The sequence below is a fragment of the Emys orbicularis genome, chromosome 13 (assembly GCF_028017835.1).
Source record: "Emys orbicularis isolate rEmyOrb1 chromosome 13, rEmyOrb1.hap1, whole genome shotgun sequence".
Lineage (NCBI taxonomy): Eukaryota > Metazoa > Chordata > Testudines > Emydidae > Emys > Emys orbicularis.
Genome location: NC_088695.1, coordinates 19,964,172 through 19,981,773, shown reverse-complemented (window position 1 = coordinate 19,981,773; position 17,602 = coordinate 19,964,172). Strand labels below are relative to the sequence as shown.

At 47.4% G+C, this 17,602-nt stretch overlaps 1 protein-coding gene across 1 annotated transcript; it reads right to left on the bottom strand.

Moving 5' to 3' along the window:
• Positions 1–430: 430 nt before the first annotated feature.
• Positions 431–15,538, bottom strand: LOC135887569 (zinc finger protein OZF-like). The gene is made up of 4 exons (XM_065415295.1): positions 15,399–15,538; positions 11,200–12,202; positions 894–1,216; positions 431–734 (listed from the first exon to the last, which is right to left on the bottom strand). The coding sequence occupies exons 2-4, from the start codon at positions 12,169–12,171 to the stop codon at positions 431–433; spliced, it is 1,599 nt and encodes a 532-aa protein (XP_065271367.1). The 5' UTR covers positions 12,172–12,202; positions 15,399–15,538.
• Positions 15,539–17,602: the final 2,064 nt, after the last annotated feature.

The window sequence follows — 17,602 nt, the reverse complement described above, 5'->3', positions numbered from 1 at the left end:
CTACATGAGGATCATATTGCTGATACCAGAGGGCTCTTTACTCTAGCAAAGTTCCAGTGGCTGGGAGCTGAAGTCAGCAATGTTCAAACTGAAAATAAGAGGTAAGATTTTACAGGATTGTAGTGAACCCTGGGAACAGATCCCAAAGGCTGCGGTGGATTCTCCATAACCTGGAGCATTTAAACTGAGTTTGGATTCCTCTTTCTAAGACACACTTTCTCAGTCAACCACAAGTTACTGGGCTGGACGCAGGAGTTACTGGGTGAGATTCTCAGGCATGTGATGTGCAGGAAGTCAGACTAGATGATCTAATGGTCCCTTCTGTTCTGAACATCTATGCAATCTCCAGAAGACAAATCCCCACCATGCAGACAGCTCCCCATAGTGGAGCCCACACTGATCCCTGCATGATCCTCAAATGTCCAGCTGTTCAGAATGTTTGAGTGGGGAAGGTCAGTAGCGGGTTCTCGCCCTTGTGGATTTTCTCATGTCTCTTGTGGTGGGAGCTGTGGCTGAAGCCCTTCCCACAGAAGGTGCAGATGTAGGGCTTCTCGCCCGTGTGGATGCGCTGGTGCTGGGTCAGGGTGGACTTGTCAGTGAAGCTTTTCCCACAGTCAGAGCATGTGTAGGGTTTCTCTCCAGTGTGGATGCGCTGGTGCCGGAAGAGGTTGGAGCTGACACTGAAGCTCTTCCCACAGTCAGTACATTTGAAGGGCTTCTCGCCAGTGTGGATCCTCATGTGCTTGATGAGATCAGCATTCTGGCTGAAGCTCTGCCAGCACTCGGTGCACGTGTTCAGCACCTCCACCTTCCTCCTGGCCTTGGCCTTCCCCACGGCACCCTCACGCTGCTGCGGTGACGAGCACTTGCCTGGCCTCTTCCCCATCAGGTGCCGCAAGTGCTTCTTCTTGTGGGAGCTGCGGCTGAAGCTCTTCCCACAGTCAATACACTTGTAGGGCTTCTCACCCGTGTGGACACGCTGGTGCTGGGTTAGGTTGGACTTGTCGCTGAAGCTCTTCCCGCAGTCAGGGCAGGCGTAGGGCTTCTCGCCCGTGTGGATGCGCTGGTGCCGGCTGAGGCTGGAGCTGACGCCGAAACATTTCCCACAGTCAGGGCATTTGTAGGGCTTCTCATCTGTGTGGGTTCTACGATGGTTGATGAGGCTGGAGTTCTGGGTAAAGCTTTTCCCACACTCGATGCAGATGTTGGGGCTCTCCTCCGTCTGGGTTCCCTGGTGCACCACAAAATCCTTTCGCTTCTTAATTCCTTGGATGAGTTTCACCGGTCTCTTCTCCATGGGCTCTGGCTCCTCTGGCCTGCACTGGCTCTCACAGGGTTTGTCCTGCTCAGGGCTCTGGCTCACAGTCCTCTTGGATTTCCTGGGTGACATCTTCAGCGTATTGGCTTCCCTGGATAATGATTCAGCTCCTTACATTCAGTTGTACCCCATTGTGAGCTGCAAAATCAAAACAACTCTTCAATTAATTTATTTAAGACTGTATTAGTATTTATGGAGCATCCATCAGAAATACCCACTCAGAGAATATTAAATTCTTAGTCCCTTTATTACGGTGCAAACCCATCACCTAGCACCAAGACTAAACCCAATGAGACATTTTTAACACCCTAGTAATAGATTCTCTGACTCAAACACTAGAAAAGAGCATAATCCAAGGAGCCGCTTTGGGGGATCCCTCTGACCATGTCCACAGGGCAGCACATTCCCCCAGCAGCAGGGGGAATAGGCAGAGGCAGGAACTGGCTTTTCCGCTCTTTACTCCACACCTTGTCCCAGGAAAGTCAATCTGCCCCGGGGTGCTGCAGGGAATGGGGCTGGGCAGGGCTGGGAGCCGGGAACCTCCTTCCCCACTGACTGCTCCTGTTGCCCCTGCCAGTCTCTGTCCCTGTCTCCCTCCGGCCCCCTCTCCCCTCCCCTCCGCTCCGCTATCCCGGAGCTGGCTCGGCTCCTGCAGGCGCTCAGGGAAGCAGAGGGGGGGGGGGGGGGGGGCAGGGAGAGCAGCAGCTCTGGGACTCGCAGACCCCCGCCCCCCCGGGAGCGGAGCTGGGGGGAGAAGGGGCCGGTGGTGCAGAGTCACTTTCCTGCCCGGCCCCAGCCCGTTCCCCCGGGTCTCTCCCCTCACCTGCAGGCTCCGGCTCAGGGGCTGGTGTCGGCAGAGCCCGGGGCTGCCCCAGGGGCTGGTTCCAGCCCCCGCAGAAAGTCCCCCCCGGCTGGGCACAGAGGGGCGCTAGGGAAGGGCTCTCCCCGCACACACCCCGCTGGGGAGCAGCAGCGGCGGCTCAGCCCCGGCTCCCGGCTCACAATGGAGGTGGCGGCAGAGTCTGACCCAGGAAGCTCAACCCCCGATGTGCTGAGCAGACAGGCAGAGAGCAGCCGCCTCCCTCCCTTTGCAACAACCAGGGCCCTCTAGCGACAACATTTAATGAAAACCCTTTCCCTGCGCTCCCCACCGGCACAGAAATGCGTCACGGGGTAATGCGGCCAGAATCCTTCTCTCCATCCTGAGCACAGAGAAACCTCCAGAGCAAATGGACCAGAGACAGAGCCGCAGAGAAACCTGCCCCTGCTGCCAGCCAGGGATTCTGAGAGCCCCTGGGGCCTTTATTTCAAGGATGCCTCAGAAAATTCCTGACTGGAGTTCCTGGACTCTCCTCCTTCCTGTCCCCACCCCTTGTGTTCATCATGGGTGGGCGTGCCATGCCAAGCCATCTCTTTGCCGGTCTCTTCCACCCAAATCAATTGGGCCAAGAACTCTGGCCTGATGGTCTGGGATGGGAGGCAGGTGGGATCCCTCCCACCTGCTCTCCGTGCCAGGGGTGTGTGGTGGGGCAAGGTGCACTAGTTCATGTTAGGGTAGTCACTCATGCATACCTGGAGTACTGGACATTCTGGTACCTCCAAGGCCTGGTAAGGCCTATTAGATACTGGGTTGCAGGGGGCATCCCATGGGTAGGCAGAGGCAGCAGGTCCAAACCCCTTTGCCTGTGATGAGTGGCTTATACTGCAGTCTGCCCCAGTGAACGGGGGCTAGATGGAGACTGGGCAGTAGCCAAGACTGAGGCGAAGTGGGGATAGTGGGTGGGGGTTTCCCTGGGAGGGGGAGTCCCAGAGCTGTGAGGGGTTATTGCCAGGGGGCAACACCCCAGACAACAGGGCACTGGGTCCGGGAGGGACACAGGGGCCAAGCGGTAGCTGACACTGGCCTGCAGAGGGCACTCCAAGGCTGGAAATGAGCTAATTCCCAAGACGACCAGCAGGAGGCACTGCAGCAGTGAGTCCCACACCTTTACACCACCTTATAGTCCATTCATCCAATCCATACTTCTTTAACTTGCATGACTTGCCCTTGGTGAATCCATGTTGACTGTTCCTGATCACCTTCCTCTCCTCCAAGTGCTTCAAAATGGATTCCTTGGGGATCTGCTTCATGATTTTGCCGGGGACTGAAGTGAGGTCTGTAGTTCCCCGGGTTCTCTTTCTTCCCTTTTTAAAATATGGGCTCTATATTTGCTTTTTTCCAATTGTCCGGGACCTCCCCCAATCACCACAAATTTTCAAAGATAATAGCCAATGGCTCTGCAATCACATCAGCCAACTCCCTCAGCATCCTTGGATGCATTAGATCTGGACCTATGGACTTATGCATGTCCAGCTTTTCTAAATAGTCCTTAACCTGTTCTTTCACCACTGAGGGCTGCTCACCTCTTCCCCATACTGTGTTGCCCCACGCAGCAGCAAAGGGAGGGGATGGACCTGACAGCACTCAGCCAGTGTATGGGGCTGCCCACCCTCCAAGTGAGGGCAGCCTTGCCTCGTGCTTCTCTCACTTTTCTTGAGCAGGTCCTTTGGGAGAGTGCCTCCTGTCCATCTCTCACCCCAGGCCCTCTGGAACTCATCGTACCCCTGACTCCCGACAGCCTCACCGGCTGCTCCCAACACGCCACCTGAGTCGGCTGCATGACATCCAGCCAGTCTGTGTCCGAACCACACCCAGAAAATACCTGTACATGCTCATGTGTCACACCCTCAACTTTCTCACCTGCCTGTCCCACCCCAACACCACATGGTGGGACCTGCTGCTGCTTGAGGAGCGGGAGGAACGCCAGCCTCTACTCTCCTATGGTTCCATAGCCCGCCAGGGATATTAGTTGGCAGCCCCTCCATGGAGCCATAAGCACAGGCATGTACCTGGCGTGGTTCATGAACTCACCTAATTCCTGTCCCTTCTGCAGAGATGGAGACCCTGGCGCACATCTATGTAAGATGCATCAAGGTGCTTTTCCTCTTCCAGAACCTCTTACTAAGGTTCTGACTGCACTTCCCTGCGCATCCTAATTCATTCACACCCATCTGCGGCCCCCCAAAGTCATGAGATCTTGTCAACCTCCTTCTGGCACTGGCCAAGACAGCCATCCATCACTCCAGGAGGACTCTGGACCAAGGGTTCTCTGTGACTGAGAAGCCTATTTCCACTCCCTCATCTGATCATGCTGCAGGGCAGAGTTCCTCTGGGTGCTGTCCACTGACTCCTTAGACACCTTTGAAGCAGTAGGTGCTGTCAGGGATTCTCTGCTCAGTTTCCCTTTCTGGATCCCTCATTTCCAACCTTTAATCTTCACTCCTGTCCCTACTTTTTCATTTGTTGTCCCCAGAATTCACTTGTGGCCTGGGTCCAATGACTGGGCCTAGACCCGTCTGCCCCAGCACTCTTAGTACCTGTTGTGCCAAGGAGATGCAGGCCAATGCCCATAAGGATACCACAATTGACAACTGGATTGCTGGCAGGGGTTGTTCTGTGTAAATAGTCATAGAAATAACCACTTTCTTCTAACACTGAATTGTAATGTTGGAATAATGGAAGCAGAATTAACCCTGGAGCTGCTCTGCATCTATCTGTCTCACTGCAGAGCTTCTGCCCGGAGCCCTTCCCAGCCCCCTCCTGCTGCTGTCCATGACCCGCAAATGGCCTTGGTGGGTGGGTTGGAGATTTCTTGTGAGATCTTCAGATCAGATCTGCTACAAGTCAACCTCTTAGCCAGAAATTCTGGCGTTGTTTGCTCTCTGGGTACTGTTTGTCTCCAACTCCGTGGGGCTGGCAGACCTGCAGCTCGGGATAGCTCTATGGGGCTACACAGTGTGGGAATGTGGGGGAAGCGGCAAAAGAGCAGATGAGAAACCTATTTAGCAGGAGCTGTCCTGAGACTTGCAAAGAGGTACTGAGTAGGGGGATTCACACAGGGTGATTAGGGAGAATTGATCATGGAGGGCACTCATTAATTATTGCGAGGGGGTAGGAGAGTTAATTGCTATCAGGGAGCTGAATGATTTTAGGGAAGCAGCAGAGAATTGATCTTTAGAAGTGAGAATTGATAATGTCTGAGCAGGGGAATATAGAGTAGCTATCTCAGAAAAGAGATACAAGAACAATTCAACCTTGGGAAAACTTGCCTTGCAGTGAGAGACCAAAGTAAGGCCTGGTCTACACATAAAATGTAGGTCAACATAGCTACGTCCCTCAGAGGTGTGAAAAATCCACACCCGTGAGCAGCTGCTTAGCTTTGCCAACCTAACTACAGATGTAGACTCAGCTAGGTTGATGGAAGATGCTACTGTCAATCTAGCTACCATCACTCAGGGAGGTGGTTGTCCTACAGCACCGAAAAAAATACTTCCATAGCCTGCATCTGCATTACAGTGTAATGCTGGCATAGCTAAGGCACTGTAGCTATGCTGTTATTGTCCATGTAGTGTAGACAAGGCCTTAAGGAGCTAAATCTTTAGCACCGTGTTACCACCTCTGGTGATTTTGCCACCATCCACAATAGTAAATGCTTTTTAATGTTCTGTGTGATCGCAGACACTTACTGGTGTCAAACATGTGTGTTTGCCTGATTCAATCCTGAACCATCTATCTACAGGGTTGTTGAGGTTTATGGGTTAAGTAGGAGTTAGTGCACCTCAAAACTAGGACAAAAACTTCAGAGGTGGAATCCTGCTCCTTATGGCGTCAATTACATAGCTTCAGTTGTCTCCCAAAGGGCTATGTTTCTATCCAGCTACTTTCTTACTCTCTAAGGCTTTAGCTCATGAGTTATTGCACGATGGAAACCTCTCTGAAAGTTAAATCTGCTGGGGAAGAACGGCAGCTTTTCCCAGCTAAATGCTGGAAGTGTTTGCAGGGTTTCAGCGAGAGTGTTCTCAGCTTACTCACAAAGCTGTTGGGTCAAGTCCAGCTTTCTCCAGCACACACAAACAAGCACAGATAGACGAGAAGGCAGGAGAGAGAAATACAAGAATTGATATTCCATTTCTGGTCCAGTGGAAGGTGCGTGGTACAGAGATGCCAACTTTTGTACAGATCCATGTGTGATGTTTTAGGCAAATTATTTAATGAGCTAATTTGCATATATATATAATTACTACTCCTGATTGGCAAAGTATTGTGTATAGCCCATTATTTTTGTTACCTCAGTTCGGTCCCTTTGTTCCTCTTATCCACCTGTTATATGCTAAGCTCTTTGGGACAGGGACTGTCACTAGCTGTATGTTTGTACACCACCCGGCACAGTGGAGATCGGACCTGGATGAGGCTTCTAGGCTCTATCGCAGTCTAAATGTTAAATAAATAATGTAACTGTAAACTTCTGAGAGGTCCCCATGCAACCTTCACCCTGCTCCTTGTGCAGGTGCATTATAATACATTCTGTCACTGCATGATCACAGACTGTGTTTTCCCTCAGGAGGATTTGGGCTGAGGCCATGCAGATCCACGGCCTGGATTTCTTCTTGAGCTAATGGAGCAACTGGTAGCAGAAGCAGGCTGCTAGGCATCTACATCCCAAGTTTAGGCTCCACTGTGATCCACAAACCCCACTCCACTTCCTGCAAGCACCGCAACTTACCCCATCTAAGTTTTCAGGGTAAAAGTTCCCTAGGTGCCTATGTTTCTGCCTCTGAGCATACACACTGCTGCCTGCCTCTAGGCACTTATCTCCACCTAAGGCCCAGAACAATCCATGAACTGGGGAAGACAGGTGAGTGAACACCTATCTTGTCTGTAGGGCCAGGTCTGGTAGGTGTGCTCAGAGGCCACCTACCAAACCGGGAACCATTCAAAATGTGGACATCCAGCTTGAAACCCCTTAACCCAGTGGTTAGAGGACTCAGCCGGGATGTGGGAGACCCAGGTTCACTTACCCCCTCTGCCTGTGGGGGGGAAATAATTTGAACAAGGGTCTCCCAGGTAATAACTATGGCCCTGGCACTAGCATTTGGTGCAGCAGCATAAAATGATGTCCTGGAGAGAGGAGCAGACAAGAAGAGGGCAGCTTGAGTGGGGAGGAGGCGGCTCAGGATCTACCAGAAAAAAGGCAGAGAAAGCGCCGAAAAGAGGATGTGTTGGGTAAAAATGGAATTTGCTGGGGAGGGGAAAGCTGGCCCTCGAAGGGCTGTGTGCAAGGAGCCTGGTGGTGAGGGACACAGAGCGTATGATCGGTGAGGTTGCCCATTGGGACACTGACAGAGGGAATATACTTTAGTGCCTAGGTGTGGATCGCTGGGTGAGAAGCTGACATTCGTTGGAAAGAGATGCAGTCATCAAAGGAGCATCACAAGCTGCAGAGAGGCAAAGGTGGGACAACTGGGGTGAAGCTGGACTTTGCAGCCAGAGAGAGGAGGAACTGATTCCCTCCCGGGGTCACACAGCATGTTGTTGAAAAACTTCTTTTATTGTGAATGGTGATTTACAGTTTAACATTTTCCTAACTGAATATTTGATGTTACTTTCTATTCGATTGTTTTGCCTTTATAAAGTTTAAAATGTAATGTTATCTCTATGGTGTTGTTTTGCCTCCACCTTTCTTCACAGTAGGAATAGCCTAGCCGAACTCTGGGTCACAGCACCTACCTCTCAGGAAAGTGCTAACCACTGAGCTATGGGATATTCTGGTGTGGGGCTCCCTCAATTTCTCCTGTTCCACTGTTTATAAATAATGAGTCATGGGGCCATAGAGAGAGAGAGAGAGAGAGAGAATGACTCTGTAGCCTGGTGTTTTTGAGGTGGGTGACCCAGGCTCAAGTCCCCTTGCTCCTTTCTGAATCCAGGCTTTATCCTCTACGTGGACCACCTCCTAGAGAGAGATACAACATACACTTTGCCAATGGGTTATATAATTATTTGTGATACAACAGTGGAATGTTGAGAATCAGGGCTCCTGGGTTTGGCAGAAAAATGTGTTCAGAACTGGGGTTACAGACAGGTAGCCAAGTACATAGATATGGCATATGTATTCTGAAAGACATCACTGGTAAAGGTATGAAACTTGGATCTGGCATTGTAGGGATCTCGGATCTATTTCCAGGTAGAGACCTAGCTTAGTCAGTCAGGTTGTGAACTACAGAAATAATAATATGACTCTGCAACAGAAATGAGCATAGAATTTAGTCACCTGGCTCACAAGTGTACCTTCTCCTAGGCCAAGTGGTGTTTTGTGTGCAAGTCCCACTCAAGCATATCATGCATAGGGTGACCAGATGTCCTGATTTTATAGGGACAGTCCCGATTTTTGGGTCTTTTTATTATATAGGCTCCTATTACCCCCCCACCCCCGTCCCGATTTTTCACATTTGCTGTCTGGTCACCCTAATCATGCATGAGATTTTATTTGAGACGCAGGAAGGCCTGCCAGGGCTGCAAACGCATGAGTTGGCAGGTTGGGGCAACTTGTCCACTTCAGGCCAAACTCTAAAGACAGAGAGTCATAAAACACCCCATGATTGGGACTAACCTGCACAGCTTCTGCAAAGCAAAAATCATGTCTCCCTGATCTAGAGGCATGCTTTGATCATTTATTAACAAAAACTAATATACAAACTGGTTCTCATTTATCTAATTTATTTAGACTTTCAAAAAAACCTTTTGACAAAGTCCCTCAGCAGAGGCTCTTAAGGCAGCCAAGTAGTCACAGGATGAACAAAAAATGTACTGTTATGGATTGGAAACTGTCTAAGAGGCAGAAAACAAAAAGGATAAATAGTAATTTTTTCAATATGGTAGGAGGTTAACAGTGGGGTGCCTTCAGAGTCCTGTATTAGGACTAGTTAAGGTGACCAGATAGCAAGTGTGAAAAATCAGGACAGGGGAGTAGTAATGGGCATGTGGGGGGTTAAATAGGATCCTACATAAGACAAAGCCTGTAATAATGAGGACAGTCCTGATAAAATTGGGATATCTGGTCACAGTTTGACTTTTATATTCGTGGGGGGCAGCTTCAGTCAGGCCAATGGGGCTGTGCTTGGGGGGGGGGGGGGTAAATTCCACACTTGCCCGAGGCTTGCAGTTTTGGGGACAACCATCCAAACTATGCCCATGCCTAGGGCCAGTGTTTAATATGAAAACGGAGGTGGCAAAATTTGCAGAGAATACAGCAGTACTTTGTGTATAAAGAAGGCTGAGTTACTTCACAGGGGACCTAACAATGTTAGATGAACTAGACAACATGACAGCAGATGGAATTCAGTGCAGGTAAATGCATCACAATGCACTTTGAGCCATATCATGCCATCAGTTTAAAATCAGATTTAATTTTCCTGGGAAGTGTTTAAATACTATGAAAAAACCTTATGATTGACAGAGGTCAGCTGAGATTTTTCAAAACCATCCAAAGGGATTTGGACACCCAGCTCTGGAAATTGGGGGTAAAATTTTCAAAAGTGCCTAAGGGCTAGATTTTTAAAGTTATTTAGGCATCTAAAGGGATTTTCACAATTGCCTACATGCCTAACACCCATTGATTTGAGGGGGTATTTCAATGGGAGTTAGGCACTTAAGCACTTTTGAAAATCCCACTAGACACCTATCTGCATGTCTAGGTGCCTAAAGACCTTTGAAAATCTGGCCTTAAGTGATGTAGAACAACTTTTCTTTGACTTTTAGTGGGAATTAGGCTCCTAAGTGCTTAAGTCAACTTTGAAAATGAGACTTAGGTGTTGCAATGCTGAGCAGAACAATGCCTAAATACCATTACAAATCACTTAGGAGCTTTTGAAAACTATACCCAGGGCATCCAAACTCCTTAGGCTGCTTTGAAAGTCTCAGCCAATATAGGTATATATTTAATCTACCTCTTCACTTCAAAGAGAGAGTTCTGTTTGGAAGTTGCTGGCACCATGTGGCCCATTAAAAGGGACAATATCATCTACTCTTACACACAGCTAGGATCTAAATTAAGTGCAACAACTAAGGAAAGAGATGCAGGAGTCATACTAGACACATCAGTGAAAACCTCTAGACAATGCGCAATAGTGGATAAAAAATAAAGTATGGATAAACATTTGGTTAGAAAATAATACTGAATATTCTAATGCCACTATATAAATTGATGGGACACCCAAACCAGGAATACTGCATTCAGATCTGGTCATCCCATCTCAAAAAGATATAGCAGAATTAGAGGGGGTTCAGAGACAGGAGACAACAATTGTTAGAGGGCAGGAGAGACTTCTGTATGGGAAGAGGACGAAAAGACTGGAACTATTTAGTCTAGAGAGATGATGAAAAAGAGGGCACGTGATTTAGGTGTATAAACAGCAGAGAGAAAGTACCAGTAAATTGGGTTCCCCACTCGCCCTCTCTCATAGTACAAGAAAAAGGAGATGCCCAGTGAAATAATGGATACTAATTTAAAACTGACAACAAGAAATACTATTTACACAATGCATGTTGAACTCACCGCCACAAGATGTTATGGAGAACAAGAGTAGGATTCCAAAAAAAGGGAATTAGACACATCTATGGGAATGATAAAAAATATCATCAACAGTTACCATGGCTAGGATAAAGGTTTCTAAGGGATCTTTATATTGAGGACATAAGCCAACCAATTAACAGCCTGGGAACAGGCAGCCACTTTCCCCCCATGGACATGTTATTGCAAAATTGTCCCTTATAGGAGTTTCACACCGTCCTTTGAGGTATGTGGTTAATAGCCACTTTTGGAAATGGGACTGGAGAAGTTTGACTGCCGGTCTGATGACGTGTAGCAGTTCCTACTTTCCAGGTCACACAGTGCTCACTTTCTCTCTCTCTATAATTCACACCAATCTGCCTTCTGGCTCTTTAGTATGCACCCCGTTCTTTAGAACGTTTGAGTGGGGTAGGGCCACAATGGCAGGAAGGACACCGAGTTCCTTCCCTTGTGGATTTTTTCATGTCTTTTGTGGTGGGAGCTATGACTAAAGCTTTTCCCACAATAAGTGCATATATAGGGTTTCTCTCCCGTGTGGATCCGGTAGTGCTGGGTCAGAGTGGATTTGTCAGTGAAGCTTTTCCCACAGTCAGAGCACGTGTAGGGTTTCTCTCCTGTGTGGATCCTCTGGTGTCTGATCAGGTTTGAGCTGACATTGAATCTTTTTCCGCAGTCGGGACACTCATAGGGTTTCTCTCCTGTGTGGATCCTCATGTGTTTGACCAGGTCCGAGTTCTGGCTGAAGCTTTGCCAGCATTCAGCACAAGTGTTGGGGATCTCAACGGTCGAGGTTCTCTTCTTTGATGCTTTGGTTTCTTTAACCTTCCCAACAGTAGTGCTTTCCCGGTGGGTGCATTTACCCTGCCTCTTCCCTGGAGGGCTCCTCAGATGCCTCTTGTGGTGGGAGCTGCGGCTGAAGCTCTTCCCACAGTCTATGCATTTATAGGGCTTCTCACCTGTATGGACGCGCTGGTGCTGGGTCAGGGTCGACTTGTCCGTGAAGTTTTTCCCACAGTCGGGGCAGTTATAGGGTTTCTCTCCTGTGTGGGTTCTCTGGTGTCGGATGAGGTTTGAGCTGACGCTGAAGCTTTTCCCGCAGTCAATGCATTTATAGGGTTTCTCCCCTGTGTGGATTCGCCGATGGTTAATAAGGTCTGAGCTCTGAAGGAAGCTTTTCCCGCACTCAATGCAGATGTTGGGCCTCTCCCCCATGAATGTTCTCCGGCGGACGATGGTGCCTTTGCGCTTCCTCACACCTCGCCCACTGTGAGCAGATTTACTTTCCTCTGGAGTGTTTTGCTGCTGTGTTTCTGATTCGCCTGGACTCCTAGGGGATTTTTCCTGCTCAGGGCTCTCAGAAACATTGCCTTTGGATCTTGTCAGAGACATCTTGTATGGTTCCTCCATCTCAGACTGTTCTCCTTCTTGTCACTCACAGCTGGGATAGAGAGAGAATCCAGAGATGAGTCATTGCCTGTGCTGGGGGGGGGGGGGAAAGGGAACCTCAGAAGGGGAACAGAAAATCAACACCCATTGACAGAATATCTTTGAATTTACTACAATAAAAAACCCTCACCTTTCATGAGCCCTAAATTCATGACAACATCATGGACCTAGCAAAGCCACTACACTGTCCCTCTTCCAATACTCTCCTTTGCCATCATCCCTATAAACATCTTAGTAATGGTGAGCTATGACCACTCTTTATCACACTGATCACAATTGCCTAACTGTTCCTTTGTGCTTCCCATCAGTTTGTTGCATTTGATTGTATAAGCTGTTAGGTGCAGCAACTGTCTATTTGTACAATGCTCAGCACAACAGAACTGGATTCTAGGCTCTCCCGCAGGACAAATAATAATGCTACAAGGTGTGGGTGCTCAGCACCTCCAAAAATCAGCTCTTCTATTTACCGAGGGGAACATTTTAAGCACTGAAATAAATTACCTAGGGAGGTTGAGGAATCTCTGTCATTGGAGGTTTTTAAGAACAGGTTAGACAAATACCTGTCAGGGATGGTGTATATAATACTTAGTCCTGCCTCAGTGCAAGGGACTGGACTAGATGACCTCTCAAGGTCCCTCCCACCCCACATTTCTACGATTTTCCAGTGGGCCTAACTCCAACTTGCAAAAGCATTTAAGGGACAGATTTTCAAAGGTATTTAGGAGCCTAAAGATGCCAATAGATGCCTTTGAAAAGCTCCCTGGGGGCATAAACAGGTTAGATGCCTAACTCCTATTGAAAGGCTCCTAAATGCCTATGGTGCTTTTGAAAATTGTATCCATTCTTTAGATATTAAAAATAAACTGATATAATATCATCACCAAGATGCACCCATGCCTTACTGAGTCATCCCCTGAACTCATTACAGTTCCACTTGTTCCTTCTGTCCCGCATTGCTTCTGCCATGACCCTCATTTGTGTCAGATCTGAACATTGGACCCAATCCTGCATGCAATTAAGCAGGCGAAAAACTTAACTTATAGGATTGATGTTATTATTTTCATGAGCAATTATTTACATACAAAAATGTTTGCAAGATTGGGCAAATGGGTTGACCTGGGTAATGTATTACCCTGTTGGTAATAGAATGGAACAATGGAATGAATACAGGACCCACTCAGTAAAAAATTAGAAGATGGTAACATAATGCCAATCAACATGGTTTGATGGAAAACAGATCTTGTCAAACAAACTTGATATTTTAGAGGAGATTACAAGTTGGGTGATAAAGGAAGTCATTATAAAGTCATTGCTGGTAAAGTATGACTCAAAAATTATTAGACTAGTAAAAATGATAATGATAGGTCAGTATTGTAGAGCAAATGGGAGCTCTTGGTAAGATGAGCTCATCTGAAACGCATTTGTTTTAATACAGTCAAAGGTAAGGTTATACATCTAAGAACAAATGTAGGTCATGCTTACAGAATGAGGGACTGTACCCTGGAAAGCAGTAACTCTGAAAAGGACTTTGGGGTCATGGTGGAACCCAGCTAAACATGAGCTCCCAGTGTGATGCTGTGGCTAAGAGATCCAATATGATCCTTGGACGTATGAGCAGGGGAATATAGAGTAGGGAGGTGGTATATTGTCTGTATAAAACATTGGTGAAATCATTAGAAGAATTCTGTATCTGATTCTGGTATCCACACTTTTTAAAAGGCTATTGGGAAACTGGAGAATTCAGAGGAGAATCATTTGAGGCCTGGAAAACCTGACTTCAGAAACTCAATCTATTTAACACATCCAAAAGAAGATTAAGCGGCAATGTGATCACTGTCTTTAAGTATCTACAAAGGAAGACATTTTTGATAGAGTAAGAATCTTTCATTTAGCAAATAAAGACAGAACAAGATCCAATGGCTATAAGCTGGAGCTAGACAAACTCAGGGGAAAAGGTGGAAATTTTTAACAATGAGGATAATTAATCCTTGGAACAGCTCATTGGATGGATGTGGTGAATTCTCCATCACTTGGAGTCTTTCAGCTAAGATCGGATGTCTCACTAAAAGATCTGCTCTAGCTCAGCCACAAGGTATTGGGCTTGATGCAGGAAACACTAGGTGAAATTCTCTGACCTGTGTTTTGAAAGAGATCAGCCTAGATGATCAAAATGGTCCCTTCTGGCCGTAGAATATATGAATTTGCTGTGGACTACATACATACACTTCTTTCTGCAAAAAGCCCAGGCTACTTTTGTGTGCCTGAAAAGAACAATAATAATCATAAAAAGCAGACTCAAAGGAGCAGCTTTGGGGGATACTCCTTGGCATTGTTAGGAGCTGGCTTTCTCTCTCTGCTCCTTGCCCTGTTCCCAGGAAAATGAATCTGCCCAGGGATGCTTCAGGAAAGGGATCTAGGCAGGTCTGGGTGCTGGGAACCTCCCCCCCGCCTTTGGTAGGCTGTCTCTACTGCCAGAAGAGGGGTTTTGTTTTAGTTTTTTTACACGATAACAAATGACAGCCAATTCTTGGTAAAATGCCAGTGGAGACAGGGTGCAGCCAGATTTTTACCACAATATAGCTTGTTGGGGTCAACACTCCTGGGTTTGTCCTTGCTTAGCTACATCATGGTAAAAATTAGAGCAATTTCTCCACTAAGATTTTACAGCAGGAATCTCCCGCTGTAAAAACACCCCCTATGTTGGCAGCAAAGCCACAGCCTCAGACCGTCTATCATTTCTTCAGTTCTCTGTAAGATTTTCAAGAGCTCAGCCCTCAGCAACTCTCACTATTCTCCATAGGGAGGGGGCACTCTCCATTGTTCTTCATAAGGGGCATTCTCCAATGTTCTCTATGGGGAGATGTTGGCAGTTGAGCACTTTTGAAAATCTTGCCCTGAATGGGAGTATTGATCCCTCCTGACATTTTGTTCTCTCCCTCCTTCCCCCTCTCCCCTCCCCTCGGGCTGGGAGACTCGGTCCCTGTCCCGGCCCGGGGCGTTCACAATCCCGGAGCTGGCTCGGCTCCTGCAGGCGCTCAGGGGAGCAGAGCCTGGGGGGGTCAGGAAGGGCAGCAGCTCTGGGACTCGCAGACCCCGCCCGGGAGCAGAGCTGGGGCGAGGAGGGGCCGTTGGTGCAGAGTCACTTTCCTGCCCGGCCCCAGCCCTTTTCCCCGGGTCTCTCCCATCACCTGGAGTCTGCGGCTCAGGAGCTGGTGTCGGCAGAGCCCGGGGCTGCCCCAGGGGCTGGTTCCAGCCACCGGAGAAAGTCGCCCCCGGCTAGGCACAGAGGGGCGCTAGGGAAGGGCTCTCCCCCCACACACCCCTCCGGGTAGCGGCAGCTGATCAGCGCGGGCTCCTGGCTCACAATGGAGGCGGCAGCAGCAGAGTCTGACCCAGGAAGTCCAACCCCAGTATCCTTAGCAGCCAGACATAGAGTAGCCTCCCCTCCAAGCAATAGCCAGAGCCCTCTTGTGGTAGAATTTGAGGAAACCTCCTCCCTGTGCTCCCCCCCGAAAGGGATCCAGAAAGAACCTGAACAAGGAGAAATCTCCAGATTGAATGAATCAGAGCCAGAGAGAGCCCTAGAGCAGTAGCTCTCAGCCTTTCCAGGCTACTGTACCCTTTCAGTTAAGGTGACCAGATAGCAAGTGTAAAAAATCGGGACAGAGGGTGGTGGATAATAGGTGCCTATATAAGAAAAAGCCCCCAAAATCGGGACTGTGCCTATAAAATTGAGACATCTGGTCACCCTACTTTCAGTAGTCTGATTTGTCTTGCGTATCCCCAAGTTTCAAAATGTGGTAAGGTGACCACCACATTTTGTAAACCAAATCCAGGGACACACAGAGGTGGGAGCACAGCAAAGAAGCCAAGACTGAAAATGTAAGTTGCAGAGCATAGGGAGGCAAATTAATTTAGCAGCTTATATTTTAGCAGTTGCACATATACACTACAAATACAAAACAAATATGCATGTAATCAGTTTGGATGTGATGTCACACTAAAGAAGCTCATTCAAACACTGGTTATAAACAATACAAAAACATTATTCAACATCAGTTTTCCGTACCCACTGTCCAAATGGCCTATTTAAAGAATCTCTTTCTTTGCACCAATGCCAATATCATTTATTTTTGACAGGCTTATCAATTAATGCTGTGTTATCTCTGTGTTGCATGATGACTTGTTGCTTCTGCTAGTGGAATCCGCCTCCTTCCTTAGAGGTTTTTAAGGTCAAGCTTGACAAAGCCCTGGCTGGGATGATTTAGTTGGGAATGGTCCTGCTTTGAGTAGGGGGGTGGACTACATGACCTCCTGAGGGCCCTTCCAACCCTGATATTCTATGATTCTATGATTAACCTCCAGATCAAAGTGAAGTTTGTTTTGACAGTAACTTGAGAATGGCTTTCACAGTTTCAACCTTGTATCTGGATTTTTCTCCTGTCCACAGGTCATTCATGACAGAAAATATCATTTCGACTGAAGCATTACTGCCAGGCAGGCACAGGATCAGTTCTGCCATTTTTTTTTATATTTGCATGTGGTACTGAGGATTCCCTACAATGCTTGATTACTTCATCCCATCTGCCACACACTATGATCATTGTAGTTGTGTCATTGCATTCACATAGTTTCCCTGTCACAAACTCATTTAACAGAGTTACTTCATCAAACATCGGAGGGATAGCTGTGTTAGTCAAAAACAACAAGTCCGGTGGCACCTTAAAGACTAACAGATTTATTTGGGCATAAGCTTTCGTGGGTAAAAAACCCCACTTTTTGATAAATTCACCTGAAGAAGTGGGGTCTTTTACCCACGAAAGCTTATGCCCAAATAAATCTGTTAGTCTTTAAGGTGCCACCGGACACCTCGTTGTTTTCATCAAATAGTTCATCCTTGTTAATTGTCACATTGGGGTATTTCCTCTGCAGTAACTCAACTGCTTTTTCAGTCTTGGATCTTAAAGGAGTTTTCTTTAAAAGCAGGCACTTCAAATCATCTGTATGCTTTCCCCATGCACATATGTATTTTATGCCTGTATTGAAGAAAGATCTTGACACATTAAGATAGCACTGATGTGTCACAATCCCCACTTCTTCTAGGTCTCTAAGTAGTTTTCTCTTAAAAGAGGCACAACGTTTTCTTTACACCTTGTAACCAGCTTCTTTTTGAGATTGTTTAAAATATTCTCTGACTTTACTGCATAGTGATCATCTCCCTCAAGTGATTTGATTGTGTCATGAAAAAGTGTCATGTTTGCATGGATAAAAGCAAGCCAGAGTTCAGTACATGGGTCTTTAAATATTTTGTGAAGAACTAATGGTCACTTTTCCTTTGACAAGAAAAATGACTCATAAAATTGAAGGATCCTCTTTAAAGCAGGTAAAATCT